Source organism: Etheostoma cragini, chromosome 9 (genome assembly GCF_013103735.1).
Source record: "Etheostoma cragini isolate CJK2018 chromosome 9, CSU_Ecrag_1.0, whole genome shotgun sequence".
In the NCBI taxonomy this organism is placed as follows: Eukaryota; Metazoa; Chordata; class Actinopteri; order Perciformes; family Percidae; genus Etheostoma; species Etheostoma cragini.
In genome coordinates this window covers 19,912,000-19,926,151 of record NC_048415.1, presented here as the reverse complement: position 1 = coordinate 19,926,151, position 14,152 = coordinate 19,912,000, and the positions used below count along the sequence as shown (strand labels likewise).

The 14,152-nt window shown below is 41.4% G+C and overlaps 1 protein-coding gene across 3 annotated transcripts; it reads right to left on the bottom strand.

The window, feature by feature from the left end:
• Positions 1-2,514: 2,514 nt before the first annotated feature.
• uap1 (UDP-N-acetylglucosamine pyrophosphorylase 1) lies at positions 2,515-13,564 on the bottom strand. Of its 3 annotated transcripts, XM_034882165.1 has the most exons (11): positions 13,429-13,564; positions 12,187-12,501; positions 10,742-10,946; positions 9,876-10,051; positions 9,607-9,779; positions 6,408-6,601; positions 6,077-6,217; positions 4,712-4,900; positions 4,383-4,424; positions 3,313-3,379; positions 2,515-3,204 (listed from the first exon to the last, which is right to left on the bottom strand). In XM_034882165.1, the coding sequence occupies exons 2-11, from the start codon at positions 12,467-12,469 to the stop codon at positions 3,112-3,114; spliced, it is 1,563 nt and encodes a 520-aa protein (XP_034738056.1). In that variant the 5' UTR covers positions 12,470-12,501; positions 13,429-13,564; the 3' UTR covers positions 2,515-3,111. The 3 variants fall into 3 exon arrangements, with proteins under 3 accessions (XP_034738056.1, XP_034738057.1, XP_034738058.1); XM_034882166.1 differs by lacking the exon at positions 4,383-4,424; XM_034882167.1 differs by lacking the exons at positions 3,313-3,379; positions 4,383-4,424.
• Positions 13,565-14,152: the final 588 nt, after the last annotated feature.

Sequence of the window (14,152 nt, the reverse complement as noted above, 5' to 3'; positions counted from 1 at the left end):
GAAATTAAAATGTATGACCAGGGTTATCACAAATCATCCTGAGGGGAACATTAATGTGTACCAAATAACTGCAGTATGGGTACTTTAGCAGAAAGAAAAAACACTTTATCTGGCCTAGTCTGCTTATGGATCTTTTTTTATGGATTTAATCTACTGTGAAAGTTTCACTACAGAGATCTTCTGTTCAACGAGACTAGCTTATTTTGGCACAGTGCTTTTAGCTAAATGCTAACGCTAGCCTGGCAACATGTTCACACTGACAACGCTAACATGCTAATGTTTAGCCCATAGACCGTAGTCTATGGGCTAAACATTAGCATGTTAGCATTGTGCATTGTGGAACTTTCACAGTAGATTAAATCCATAAAAAAAGATCCAAGCAGACTAGGTCAGATAAAGTGTTTTTTCTTTCTGTTAAAGTATCCATACTGCAGTTATTTCACATAATAGTGCAGTTATGGAGCTGAAGAGTAAGAAAGAAAATTAGTCCGAAAGTAGCCACAAAGAATATTTCATAGCTCCTAGCTGCAGCAGCGTTGCATGCTCTGGCCTATCTTAAACATAAGCCATGTGCTGGACACTCTGATTTAGGATATCAGCCTAAACACATGCAAGGCAAGTTATACACACACATTGACATATTGTTGGCTGAATTATCAGAAAAGTGTAGCCTACCGATCACAGACTGTATGGTACTGCCATAGAAATAGATGAGAGTAGACCAGACAACCCCATTCAAATGAACATTGCAGGATGGTCCAAGTTGCAGCCATTTTTATGTTTAAGAACTAAGGCTTCACGACATGTTAATAATGTGGATAAATATCGCTATATTACTTACGATACATAAACAGATGTGTTGTCTTCCCATAATCCATGAAAAAAAAAACATTTGTCACTTATTTTCAACATTTTTGCAATTTTTTCAATGTTATGGGTGTTTTTTTCATGTTTTTTGTGTTTTTTTTCCCAAGGTTTTTGATATTTTTTATGTTGACATTTTCAGCTTTTTTCAACGGCCCATTTTTGTGACAAAGAAAAAAAATTGCTGAAAATGGGTCAATGGGACCCAAGGACAACATGAGGGTTAAAATGCACTGACTTCAAACTGCTTGTTGAATTTAAACTAAAAGAAAAGGAAATAATTTGCAACATTTTAAAGATTGTTTTCAGGCCTTTATTTCCACACGACAGATGAAGACATAAAAGGGGAGAGGGAGGAGGAATGACATGCACCAAAGGGCCGCATGTTTTTCTTGACGGAAAGGGCTGCGCCGAGATAAACCTCTATATGTGTGGGTCGGCTCTACCAACTCCACTAACCAGCCCACAATGTTCCTTTATTGAACATATTTAACATTAAATTTAATACAAAAGGCACCATAAAAAAAGGCTTACATTTTAAAGTGGGTTCTTTTCTTTTTTTTTATTTAACAAACTAAGTGTCTTTTGTAATATGTCGCAGCCTTTCCCAATGTGCATAATGATACAAACAACGATGTATAGTGCAGCCCTAGTGAGAACTGTGACCGTTGTAGTGGGCTAACTTCCGGTTGTGTCTAGATCTTAAAGGTGCTCTAAGCAATGTTGGGTGACGTCACATCTCATTGAAGTTTAGCTCCCTCCTCATCCCCTCCCCTTCCCTTCTCTGCTTCCGCGCACTAACCCCTCACCCCCGCCCCTAAATCCTTTTTGTTGATTATTGGCTGGAATGCTGGAACACTGTGTATGCTTCGTGGTGCAGGTAGGCCTAGTTTGTTTTTGTTGCCGTTCGTAGACCCTGGGCTGTCAACAGAGACCATATTGCAGATAGTGAGGTGATGTTTTTTTTTTACAGTGTGTTCTGGAAACAGGCAGCTAGCAGATAGTAAGGAGATGTTTTTTATAGTGTGTTCAAGGGACAGGCAGTGAGGAGATGTTTTTTACAGTGTGTTCTGGGGACAGGTAGCTAGCAGCAGATAGTGAGGAGATGTTTGCTGTATGGGACAACAAATGTAGCCTAAAACACGTGTGACATCCACTTAAAGCACCTTTAACCCTAGAAATCCTCAATTGAGACTTGCTGCCCAACGACCTATCCTAACCTACGGTACTTATTGGAGGTAAATGCCTATCTTCCACCAACCATCCCGCAAATGTTGGCTTCTTGCGACCTCACAGAGGTGAGGTTTTTAAAAAAAACAGCAGTGGAGTAGCTGGTACGAAGCTCGGAGAGGCATTATTGTTATTTATAGCATGGAGAGGCATCTTTTGGGCATTACGTCCGTTGTCTAGCTGCTAGAGAGGAATTGAGGAATGATGGATGTTAATGTTTTGTGGTGAGTTCTTGAACTCTACCATCCACACAACCACAACCACACACTTTTAACCTTATTTAAGTCTTTACTGCAGCGGTTTCTTTATAGCCATTGACTTGCTCCTTTCTTACTCTTATTTTACCTTGAATTTAAATTAGCAACTAAATAATTTCCTTGAGGGGATCAATAGTATTCTGTATTCTAATTCACACACACCCAAGGTTTTCCAATTAGGAAATTTCTTTAATACAGATGTTAGAAATCATAGCATCTCTTAAAACTGAATATCTAATCTTCAATGATTACAAGGTGAAAAGAAGCAGATGTTATAAATACCCCCCACAGCCCGTACCATGTAGCTCAATTACATGCTAGTAAGAAACGTTATTCTGATCATTTCATCTCAGACCTACAGTATGTTGTATAAAAATCACCAGGTAAAATGAGTAGATGGTAATTTCCACCTATAGATCATCTATCAGTACATATAAAAATAAGTCTCATAAGCAAAATAAATAGATGCACCTGAAGACTGCTTTATCCAGTCAGTGTGACATGGATTTCATCCTTCATCTCATGCTGTGTTCAAGTGCTCTTCAAAACAAATATTAAGATAGTATGACATCAACATACAAAGCAGAGAAAACTTGGCGCTGAAAAGTAAACAATACACTTCATCTGTTTAGTGCTTCATCTGCACGCCACATTCGTTATTGCACAGTGGTGACATCACAGTTTCTCTCGCAAATCTTATGAGACAAAAGGAGTTTGGTCTTTGGATTGTCCCTCTATCTCTTCTTCTACCCTTCATTGTCTAAACTCCATTCTTCACCAGCTCATGGACTCCGGTGCCGTCAATCATCAGGGTTGGATGAAACTCTCGTCCCTTCACCAGCTCTTCGAGACCCTTAAAGTAGCAAACAACACCATCAGGACATTCATAAGGACATTGTTAGTGGGTGGAATACAGATCATTTCAGGTCGACAACAGGAGTCGTCGGCCCCGTCTCCTTACCTCTCCCCCGTAGGACACTAGTGGAGAGATCTCACATTTGATTGGCAGGTCTGTTCCGTCCTTCAGGCTGCGTTTGAATTCAGGGAGGATCAGAAAAGAAAAACAAATCAAACAGAATGAGTGATTGTCTCTCAAAAAGACAGGGACTGTAGTTGAGAGAAGCAGCTGTCCATCCTTGACACAGCTGTTCTGCGGCTTGTGATTAGAGTTCAAAGGGAGAGAATTAGAGCTTCATCATTCCCAAACATGACCAGTGATTAGCCCTCTGACCTGTAACAGACTTCCTCGAGAAGAAAACAGATGAATGGCGGGTAATGTGGTTGTATAGCCTCCCAAGTGCATTCGAGAGAAACTGGGGGATCTTGCCACCACATTCCCATCCCTCGACTCGTTTTCTTCTAGGTAATCATTACAGACAACAATCACTAATCAGGTGTTTTCTGAGCATCTGCCCACACAGCCGTATCATTAGAAAGATGAAGAAGTTGAATGATTGAGGGAAAAAAGCACACCCTTTAAGAGCCCGAATGACATTCACGGATGCCATGAATGTTATTGAAGCACATGCTCATTTATCATTATCATTTATCTTAAAAGAAAAAGAAAAAAAAATAGCAGGTGGATTCAAACTCAAAGGCTGATGCGCAAGCAATGAACGGCTCGGCTTGTCGTAACTATTTTACACACAAATCAACAGGTTACTCTTCTATTGTAGAGCTGTCACTGTTTGCCAGAAAGTGTGACCTCGGCCCATTACCCAGCATGCAATACAATATGAATATTAGTAGCAACCATCTGAGGGGAAAATGATCTGTCAGCAGGTCATTGCGACTGTTGGTCATCTGACAGGACGCTAAGAGCCCTTCAGGCGTCTAAACTGATCCTTCCTGTCATTTCCTTCATCACAACTGACTGTAAAGAGACAGTCCGCTCAGATTCCTCTTTTTGGTGGTAATGAAGGAAAGGGGATCAGAAGTAATGTTATACAGTGTTAACACGTCTGTGCGGGCGGGAAAGAAAGCCAAAACCCCATCACCATGCACTCGGTTCTGCAGGGGGATAATAATTACTTTCTGTTGCCATCATCTGTGACACTGCCTGCTGCTCCGTCTCTGGAAACATTGCACAGGACACACAGGAGCAAGACCAAGCATGAGAGAAGGGGAAGTGAGAGTGTGATGCTAAAAGAATATTATGTCTATAACACATACAAACAAAAAAGCAAATACATATAGTTTGTACACAAAGTGTAGGGGAGGTGGGATAACCACAAAAGAACCCGTTTCTGTGTTCATGCCAAACGTGTGTGTGTGTGTGTGTGTTTGTGTGGGTGTTCTGTGTCTTGTGAGGTGACCGTTACATGCATGATGCTGTGTGTTAGCAGGCTGGCTGAGGTCACCTGGGTATGGCGGGCACATGTCTGCCGTTCTCATCAATAAAGTGAGCCCCAGCGTTGAGCACCCAGCGGTGATGGAGGGACATGAGGGCGTGTCTGGCTGTGGTGGGCGTGTCCTTTGCGTCCTGACTGTCTGCGTTTTTCAGCGGGGAGAACTCGTCCTCCCGCAGCACCTCGTACACAACAAATGTCCTGTTGGACACACACAGCAGCACATCAGCATACAGGCAAACACAGAAAAGGGTGGACAATGGTACCTAGTCTTGGTACAACAAAGCCATTATACAATACCCAGCTTTCAGAAATGGGAAAGTTGCACACTGGGCACATGCGGCTTAAAAGTTTTTCTGAATTTGGTCCTGCATTTTTGGTCGTGCATCATCATTTGTGTCCTTTCATTTACAGCCTCTCTTTTTTGTAACAGGAAAAAAAAAGTCTTATCGGGCCAGTGTGCTTCATGTGATCCAACAATATCGAGTGTGTCTACTACGCCAAGATCCCCTCACAGGCCAACACTGTTGCTGGGGACCTAATCCAAAATAATCAGATAATGGGGCCAAGTGCCTGAGTCAAAAATAATGCATTACATTAGTAGAAGAAAATGGAATTATCATTATTGACATTATCAACACTTGGCAGATGAACAGCAACCGTACATAATATATGGACCATGTGGCCACACGGTAGACTATTAGATCCTCGGCCAAACAGTAGTGAGAAAAAAAAGTGACACTTTTTAAAAATCTGGGTGCAAAGTGAGTCAGCCCATCTGAATTCTGCTAAAGCTGCCAGTCTGCCACTCCGGGCACAACTGTAATCCACCTCCTCAGCAACACAGAAAACTCTTACCCATCCTTTTTACTTTGAATACAACGAAAAAAATTTAAAGGAAGCTGGAAATGTCTGCAGTGTTTTTCCAGTCAGTCAGTCATTACAGGAATCCTTTCATTAGATGTATAGTTCTATTAGTAACGACATGACTCAAAGCTGATGTCATGAAACACTGGAGGTGGTGAAACGAAATGAACAGCTCATATACCTCCATCCTCCTGCAGAGAGCTTGGCAGGCTCAGTCTGCTGGACCAGACCTGGCTGTTGGATACTGGCTGGTGGATAGGGATCGGGACGGGAGGGGGAGAAGGGGGCTGGTTTATGCATGGAAGGACGGATCCATGCATAAACCAAGGACCAGTTAAACCCAAAGGCCTGCCAGAAGAACATATGCAATCCAGCCACCTCTCAAAAGGAGCATAAGATATTCATTGTATTTGGAGTACTTTAAGGCCTTTTAGTTTGAGGTGGAAGGCTGTCTGCTGGTGCTGTCACACACTCTGTGCCCTCTATGGAAAAAAACACACTGTAACTCACTTGGCAAACTGGAAGATGTCAAAGACGAACTTTTCCATTTTAATCCCATTTGGTTTGTTTGGTTTGATTAGTTGGCCCTTGGCATCCACATATGGGATCTTCTTCTGGGCCACGTGGTGCTGAAGCTTTGGCTCGTACTTCCTGGTGTATAGACAGAGAAAGGAAGCCGGTTCATTGCAGCACATTTACTTTATAATGGTGTAAAGCCGCTGGTCTAGCTACAAGAAACCACAACTACTGAAAAGCTAATGTTTTCATTTTGAAAGAGAAGGGCACAAACTGCATGAAAGCCAAAAGAAGTGTGTGTATGGTCACTGTGCATTAGTCTTACTGTACTACGTCTCTGAGGAAGGAAAAGCTGAAGAAGTGATTGGCCACGTTTCCTGCGTTGAACATCAGTCGGCCGTCAGCGCTGCGCTTCTCAGCGGTTGCCAGGGTGATCTCGCTGTACTCCACCACCTGATAACGCCCATCCACCTTGCAGACCACACCCACGGCCTCTGTCGGATTGGTTTTCTCCACCACCTGGAAACGATGACACAAGAAGACCTTTTTTGGCAAATTGCGGACCTGAAAACTGCATAACTGAACTATTAACACATTAGATCCACATGTCTGAATGGTGCAGTATGCTGGAGATTAGTAGATAAAGCTCTACCAAGCATGTATTTTAAACATAAAACACAGAACAAAACGAGACAAAAACATTGATGTCCAGTCACATCACATCTTCTGTAACAGTGGCAGAGATGATGAGAACAAAATAGCTGTTGCTTAAGAAAACACCAAAGAGCCACAGATTGCTGACATAGTTTCAAAATGGCACAACTGCTCACAATTAAGAAATTCACTAAAATGGGAAACGTGAAATTGCTCTTTGAAAACAAATGTAGAGTAGAGGTAGGAGTAAAAATAAACCAACAGTTAGGTAAGTTGAATGTATGAATAAAACTTACAGATCAGATTTTCTTAAGGGTATTCCACTTTATACAGCCAGCAAGTTAAAGTTTCACTGAATGAAGAAAAAAAAAAAACTCTCCCCATCTGCTTCTTCCTAATGACAGAGTGGAGACCTGATGAGGGTTGGTGAACAGGGTGGAGTGAGGGGTTGGGGCGGTGGTGGCGAAGCCACATTAATTGTAGTGGAACTTAGTAATTTATGATGGGAGGGTGGGACTCTGCTTTGCTCTGATCCTTCCATCTCCTATTACCGCATAACTCATAATGTTTAACAGGAGAGGAGCTCTGGAAGTTCCACACAGTTAAATATTCAAATCTATTTGGTTAGCTGGAAAATACAAATAGTAGGATTAAAAAAAACATGACTTCACTGTGGCACTGCTAATAAAGTGCTTAGACACAGTGAGTCCCAGTTAGGTAACAAGAACATCTAACAAACATGACCTAATTTACATGTGATTTGGAAGACTCATATAGAGAGTGGAAGCAAAACTGATCAAATGAACTGAGAAAACGAGAAAAGGTGTGTTTGACAAAGTTTCTATGGCATGAACCATTATTTTCTAAATCTAATTAAGCAGTAATGGTTAGTCACAAATGCATGAATAACTCCAAGGACGGACTGGGATCTTGGCCCAGACCGGCCCACGCTACACTCGTGCACTTAGCTAAACTAATGCAATCATACACTATAAGCATGCCTATTTCATTTATTGTCATCATCAACAGTTCGTCCACCACCTGTTTTGGGCTCAGTTTTATCAAGGGTCAAAGTGTTTTAAAGGGGAGTTGTGCTTACCACAGGTTCTACCCTCTCTCCCTCATCTCTGTCCCTCTCCTCCTCACGGTGCATGCCACTGCCGCCGACACCACCACCACCACCACCAGAGCTGATGAAGGCCTTGCTACTGCCGAAAACACGTCTGTCAATTTGACACATTTGGCAGTGTCTGCCTAAAACGCCAGTTTTTTTTTCTCACGCAGATTCTCTGCACCTCCTTTGTGTTTCTTCTCTGTAATCTCTATCACTATTCTACCCTGGCAGATGCACACTGAAACTGACATCGCAAAGAGCGTGCTGTTAAGATTTGATTGGGCCAGTCCAGTGTCCAAGAAAAACAAGCAATGGGCCACTAAGCTACTTGTTTCATGGGCTGCGTCTGTCAGAAGAAAAAAAACCTAGCCTGTGTGATATTTTTTACAAAAAAAAAAAGAAAGAAAACAGACTTTTGAACCAGCCCAGTGTCAACTGAAAAAAAACAATGGGCCGTTTATCTAGGCGTACCACTTTTATGGGCTGGTTAGCCCATACGCCCTATCTCTTCTGTTTGCTCATTAACAATTGTGCCCTAGGAAAAAGATATTAGCTATCTATATAATGTAATGTGTTTCGTATTGTCTTTCTTGATTAATAAATATGCAAGAGTGGACAAGTCACTGTAACAGTGTCTTTTTTCTAAACGCTTGTCAAACTGATGGACCTGTTCTGTGAGCATACATATATGCGGGCTGTACTAATGCTTATTACTAGCCAAACAAAAATAAAAGAATTATGTTGAAATAAGGTTATCATGAATGAATATGGTTTATCCACTAAAAAATAGGAAAAAAAGTTTGCAGTTAATCTATGGTACCCTATAAAGCGTCTTCACAAAATAAAAGTACACTCTGTCCAAAGATGTCGTCTTGGAAAAAGTGGCGTCTCCACATCACACGCATATCATCTGAGACCATGATGAGAAGTACCCTCAAATTCTCAATTTAATGATCAAGAAGACTTCAGGATGAAACAAATTGTCCTATATCGCCACTCTGTGGCGAGTTGTTGGAGGTGCGGCTGTCTACAAACTGACCACGCCTTTTAGTACACACACATCCGTCACCCTTAAGGATTTCCTGGAATAAAAATAAATAACAAGGCCGATTTTTGCAGACTTATTACACACCTATTACAGATTTGTATAAATAGTATGGAGGTTTCTTCACCCTATTCATTAGGTTATAATGTATGCATGCATCCTAACAGCGTTATCATTACTTCCTGGTATGATAACAGGTGAGTTCACTGAGCTTATCAGTGTTGCAGGTGCACAACAGTGAGGGACCACTGTATCTATCGACTTTATGACAGGAATATATAAGCTTAACCTGCTGCTGTGTCAACCTTTGTTCATTTTTCTTATCTTAAAACGTAGCACAGGACATAAGAGACATGCGTTGTAATGCTGGGCAGAACAAAATTAAAGACCATTAATATCCTATAAAACAATGCTAACATTTTTTCAAGGTGACACTTTAAGCAGCATCATCTCTTGCATGTTCGAAATAAAGATATCAATCAATCATGATACAGGTGTTGTGATCAAGATGGCTGATTGATTAAAAGTAACACAATATTAAGAGCTTTGAAGTTTAAAAAACGCAGACTGCAATCTTTAATAATTATTAATAATGATCGTACCTAGATAGCATACTAAGACATATTTGAAATGTGCTGAGAAAGGGCTGCAGAGACCTTGAAACAAAAAAACAAACAAGAATAGACAGAAAGAGCAGGAGGTGTGACCAACCTTAGCTCCACACTCGGCTCCCTTCTTCACACAGAAACCAATAAAAGAGGGGTCTGCCACTTTGACCAGGATGTTATCCACACAGTACACATGGATATTTTCAATCCCCCTCCGCTCCATGTCATCTATGATGCCCTGGTTCCCCAGAGCTCTATAAAGACCCCCGTTCCCATCTGAAATACAGACACAGAGAACACTTTAAAACACACAAATTCAACAAAACAACACTGTGAATGGAGTCAAAAGTCACAATTCCTGAGTGGGCTTACCAGGGGCCATGGAGAGCTTTCCTTTGTTCTCCAGGATGATCTTGCCTTGGTAGTCCATGGCTGGTAGCATGCCCTGCTGGAAGAAGATGATGTTGTTCTTGTCCAAGCCAAAATAGTTATGTTGTGAAAAGTAGTCCTTGGTGGACTCCATTGTCCTTCCGCTGGTCATGATGTACCTGAAGGCAACACAGAAGGAACTTAGTAACGGGGCACCCAGATTTGTTTTCCCTCTCCATTTTAAATTGTTCATACAACAAGTGTGAAAGCAGTAGCTGAGGGAAGAGGGGATTCACATTAGAAGTAAATACAAATTATCTTTCAAAAACTTTTTTATAAAATGCTGTAGAAAATGTCTTCAGTGCCTATTCATAAAACGACACAACAAGGCTGACATCTCCCCAAGCCAGGGACATATAGAGTTCATGCATATGGCGTACATTAAAAATGTAACAACTTCCTTACAGAATCAGAACTGCTGAGGATTATTTATTAAGCCATTTTTGACATAATCTTCAGTGACTGTTCATCCCCACCACAGTGTCATGGAGACTTTGTGCACTCCACCACTTATATTCATCTTCTCCAACTGTCCTTTGATCTGCACCACAGGGAACTAATCCTTTTCCAGTAATACAACTTCCTTGGCTTTTTTCCTTTGAGGCAATGATTTGACCCAGTTAATCATGAGTGAAACACAACTGGAACAAACGGTTGTAGTTCTCATTACGAATAGAGACAGCATTTGGTAGCTTAGATCCTTTTTTTCCTTCAAATAAAACAGTAATTCAACTGACACGCACACAAACTAAAATGTCTTAGTCATCTCTTTTCTAAACAACCTCCCAAAGCCAAACATTATATCTTACCAGGGAATACAGCACTTGATTTTGTGCTTCTGCTCAGCCAGCTGTTGTAGCTTCAATATGCGCTCGGCCTGGATCTGAAAGAGGGTTTTGTGAGACGGCAGTCCCACGTCGTACATGCCTTTGGGGTAAGAGACCCCCAGTCTGGTTCCCTGGCCCCCAGCCAGCAGCAGGGCCGCCACTTTACTCTGAGAGATGCAGTGTAGACCTGATGGAGCACACAGCAGAACAGTTTTTCATAAATAGTAGCAAGAACATTTGTCCTATAAAGTTGATTCAAGATGGTGAAACACATGTAGACGTACATGCTGATACACAGTCTCGATATCTTCAATTATGGCCATAGAGCATTTATATTGTCTTTGTAAGGCAGCTCATAGAAATAGAAATAATAATAATAATCAAAACAATGCTGAGAAAAATGCACTACTAAAATGTGTAAAACCACCCAACATTTTCAAAAAATTCCTATTGAACTTTGCTGACATAATATATACGCCATAAACTGTAATCTAATAATTCTACACGAGTCTTTGATTGCTTTATTATGGTTCAATGGTTTATAATGGTTACAGTTTATCTTACATGAAGTGCTGCTACGTGCCTTGATATGCGTAACTTTTTGTTCTTACAAGTGCCAAAAGACAACGTTTATACCAGCCGACTGGGCGGGCCTGCTAGACTTTGACTACTCTCCCAAATTAACACGCACACACGCGCAAACACACACACACACGCTTGGGCCTGACAGAGCAGAGTGACTTCATAAATGAGGGTCAAAAAGCAACTCTATTTACGTCAGACAAAAATCAAGACCAGATGTTCTCTGCTGCCCGCCTCCACTGTCATCATCCCCTAGTGAAAAAAACCTCAAACTCAGACTGGCTAAATGGTCAGACCCCCACTGCAAGGGAGATTGCGTAAAGTCTAATGAACAACGCAAGCTAACTTACTCATATTTCAAATGTACGCAGGAGACTGCAACTGGGAGCAGTTTTAAGTTTTACAACCACACAGCAAGCAAAAGGGGAATTTCTGATGCTACATAATGAGGACTTCTTGACAGGGTTTTATTAAACAATGAAATGAAAACACCAACTTCACCATCTCAACATCAAAGCATCTGCTTAACAATGTGAGGTTTTAATCCTCTTCAGTCTGACACCAGGAAATAGTTCCTCTCCCTCACCCGTGGTGCACTGCTTTGGAAAGTGGCTTGACAACAAGAATTAATTGCTAAGTGTCAGTCTCTCTGGAGGATTATTGCTCCTCTAGTAACTAGGCAAAGTCATATATGTTCACTTCTACCATATGACATTGTAATAAATAAATAAATAACTAAATAAATAGCATGTTGACATGTCAGTTACAGGTGGAAACATTTGAGGGTTAAGGCAGAATACATGAATACAAGTTGTGGGTGCAGAAACCGTTTAGATGAAGCGTACCTGCTATCTCCCAGTCTTTAAGACTCGCCGTGTCCCTAGTCACACTCCCAAGCACCTCCCGGGGCACCGGCTCCATGCGACTGTCCATCTTTTCCTGTTTACTGCTGCCGGACGTCTCCATGGCCTTCTTGAAAAACCCATTGATCTCCTGAAAGTCCATCCCCTGGAGGTCAAGAGTCAGCTCGGCCTGCTCCTCAGGGCTCAGCTCTTTCCAAAACTGCAGGAGGTGAGATTGGCCGGCTTCAGCCAACCTCATGGCGAGTCCACTGGCGTTAGGGTCCATGATGAACAGTGTTTTTTATTAACTCTGCCACACTGAAACGCATATAAAAAAAAAAGAAAATGGGGATGAATGCTTACTTTTGAGCAGGACGATAGCTGCAACAAAGGATACGGAGGTCATGTAATGGAGTTTACATTAAACAATTCACACTTTTTTTTATTCAATCAGATGGTTTTTAGACCAAAAAATACATAAGTTTACTCCTGATGAAAAAATTTTGGTAACCCAGACCAGAGTTACACCCCCCGCACCTGACCATGATAATGCAGGAGACAAAACATTTTGTTTGGTTGAAGGTGGGTGGGGTTGACTCATGACCTCAGTATTTCTACAATCCATCTGGCTGGTAAAACTAGCACAACCAGTGACATAGCAACACCCAGCATGAAACTACAGCGAAACTATGGGCAAATCCTTTGCAATATAACTACTGGAATGTTTAATTAAAATATTTGTTTGAACCTACACACCCACAATGAGCAGCTTGTTGGACGAGGAAATAATCACACCACTACTGGAAGGGATCTTTCAGCATTTGAATGGGATGCTGAAGGATACAGCAACAACACATTTGCTACTTACAGTATTCATAATAACGTTACTTTCAAACTTTTTGTTTCTGTGTCGAGTCTTTAATATGATGTTGAAGTTGAGGCTATTCTCAGCAAAACACAGCAGGTGTGCCTCTACATTAGTAGCAGAGGACATTTAGTATAAACCTGGTTTAATGAAATAGGTTGCTGTTGCTATGATGTGCGCTCACACTACGTGTGTTGCTATGCAAACGAGATTAATCAATTATTAGAGGCAGCAGAAGCAGCACGCGAGTGATAGGGGACCCAGAGCCGAGCATATATACTAGCAGGAGGCTAACAGGCTAACATTAACTGTGAAGCTATCATTAAGCATAGCTCAATGAAAACATAAAAGACAACATGAGTAAAGTATTAAACTCTTACCTCTGACAAGTGCTCCTCTTGGGTTTAACACCATTAATGCCAATCGTTCTGTGGTTTCTTGTATTCGTTAAGTCGCCTCCCACCCGGACTACACCTCCTGCTACGTCAAGCTTGACGTGGCACAAGCGCCGGTGACGTGGGCGTTTGTCGCCACTAGTCATGAAGTGCTGCCTTCATATGATCCTCGTAAATGTATTTGTCCTCACACTAGAAGGAACTGTCCGTCCAATGCGTCCGCACATTATGGGCGTATGATAAGACCACATACCAAGGAATTCTGGAAAGAGTTTCTGCTTGTTAGAGAATGTCAATATACAGAAGTGGAAAGTAAATTATACATTCACTCAAGAACTGTAATCTGCTGTCAAGTCTGCGTTGAATTTAAAGTTGTGTTGCCTCACTTTGACCACTTGTCGGCAGTGAACGCTTTGCTTTAAATTCCTTTTTTATTCATACAAAATGCACAGCCACATTCACAAGACACACAAAAACAATTCCTGATATATCCACGGCAATTTGTAATTGGGATTTATTTGCAGTAATATAATTTAAATAATAATAATAATATACACTACCGGTCAAAAGTTTGGGGTCACTTACAAATTTCCATTTCACTCCATTATAGACAGGATACCATCTGATCTGGTTGGGTGGCTGATCTTTAATGCAATATCTACATTTCCCATTATCAGCAACCATTCATCCAATGTTCCAAAGGCACATT

Coding starts and splice junctions, on each gene's coding strand:
- uap1 (XM_034882165.1), bottom strand. CDS start 12,469: ATGGACCCTAACGCCAGTGGACTCGCCATGAGGTTGGCTGAAGCCGGC. Junction 4,901..6,076: donor GACATCTTCCAGTTTGCCAA/GTGAGTTACAGT, acceptor TGTGTCCAACAG/GACATTTGTTGTGTACGAGG. Junction 3,380..4,382: donor ACAGATGATGGCAACAGAAA/GTAATTATTATC, acceptor ATTCAAACGCAG/CCTGAAGGACGGAACAGACC.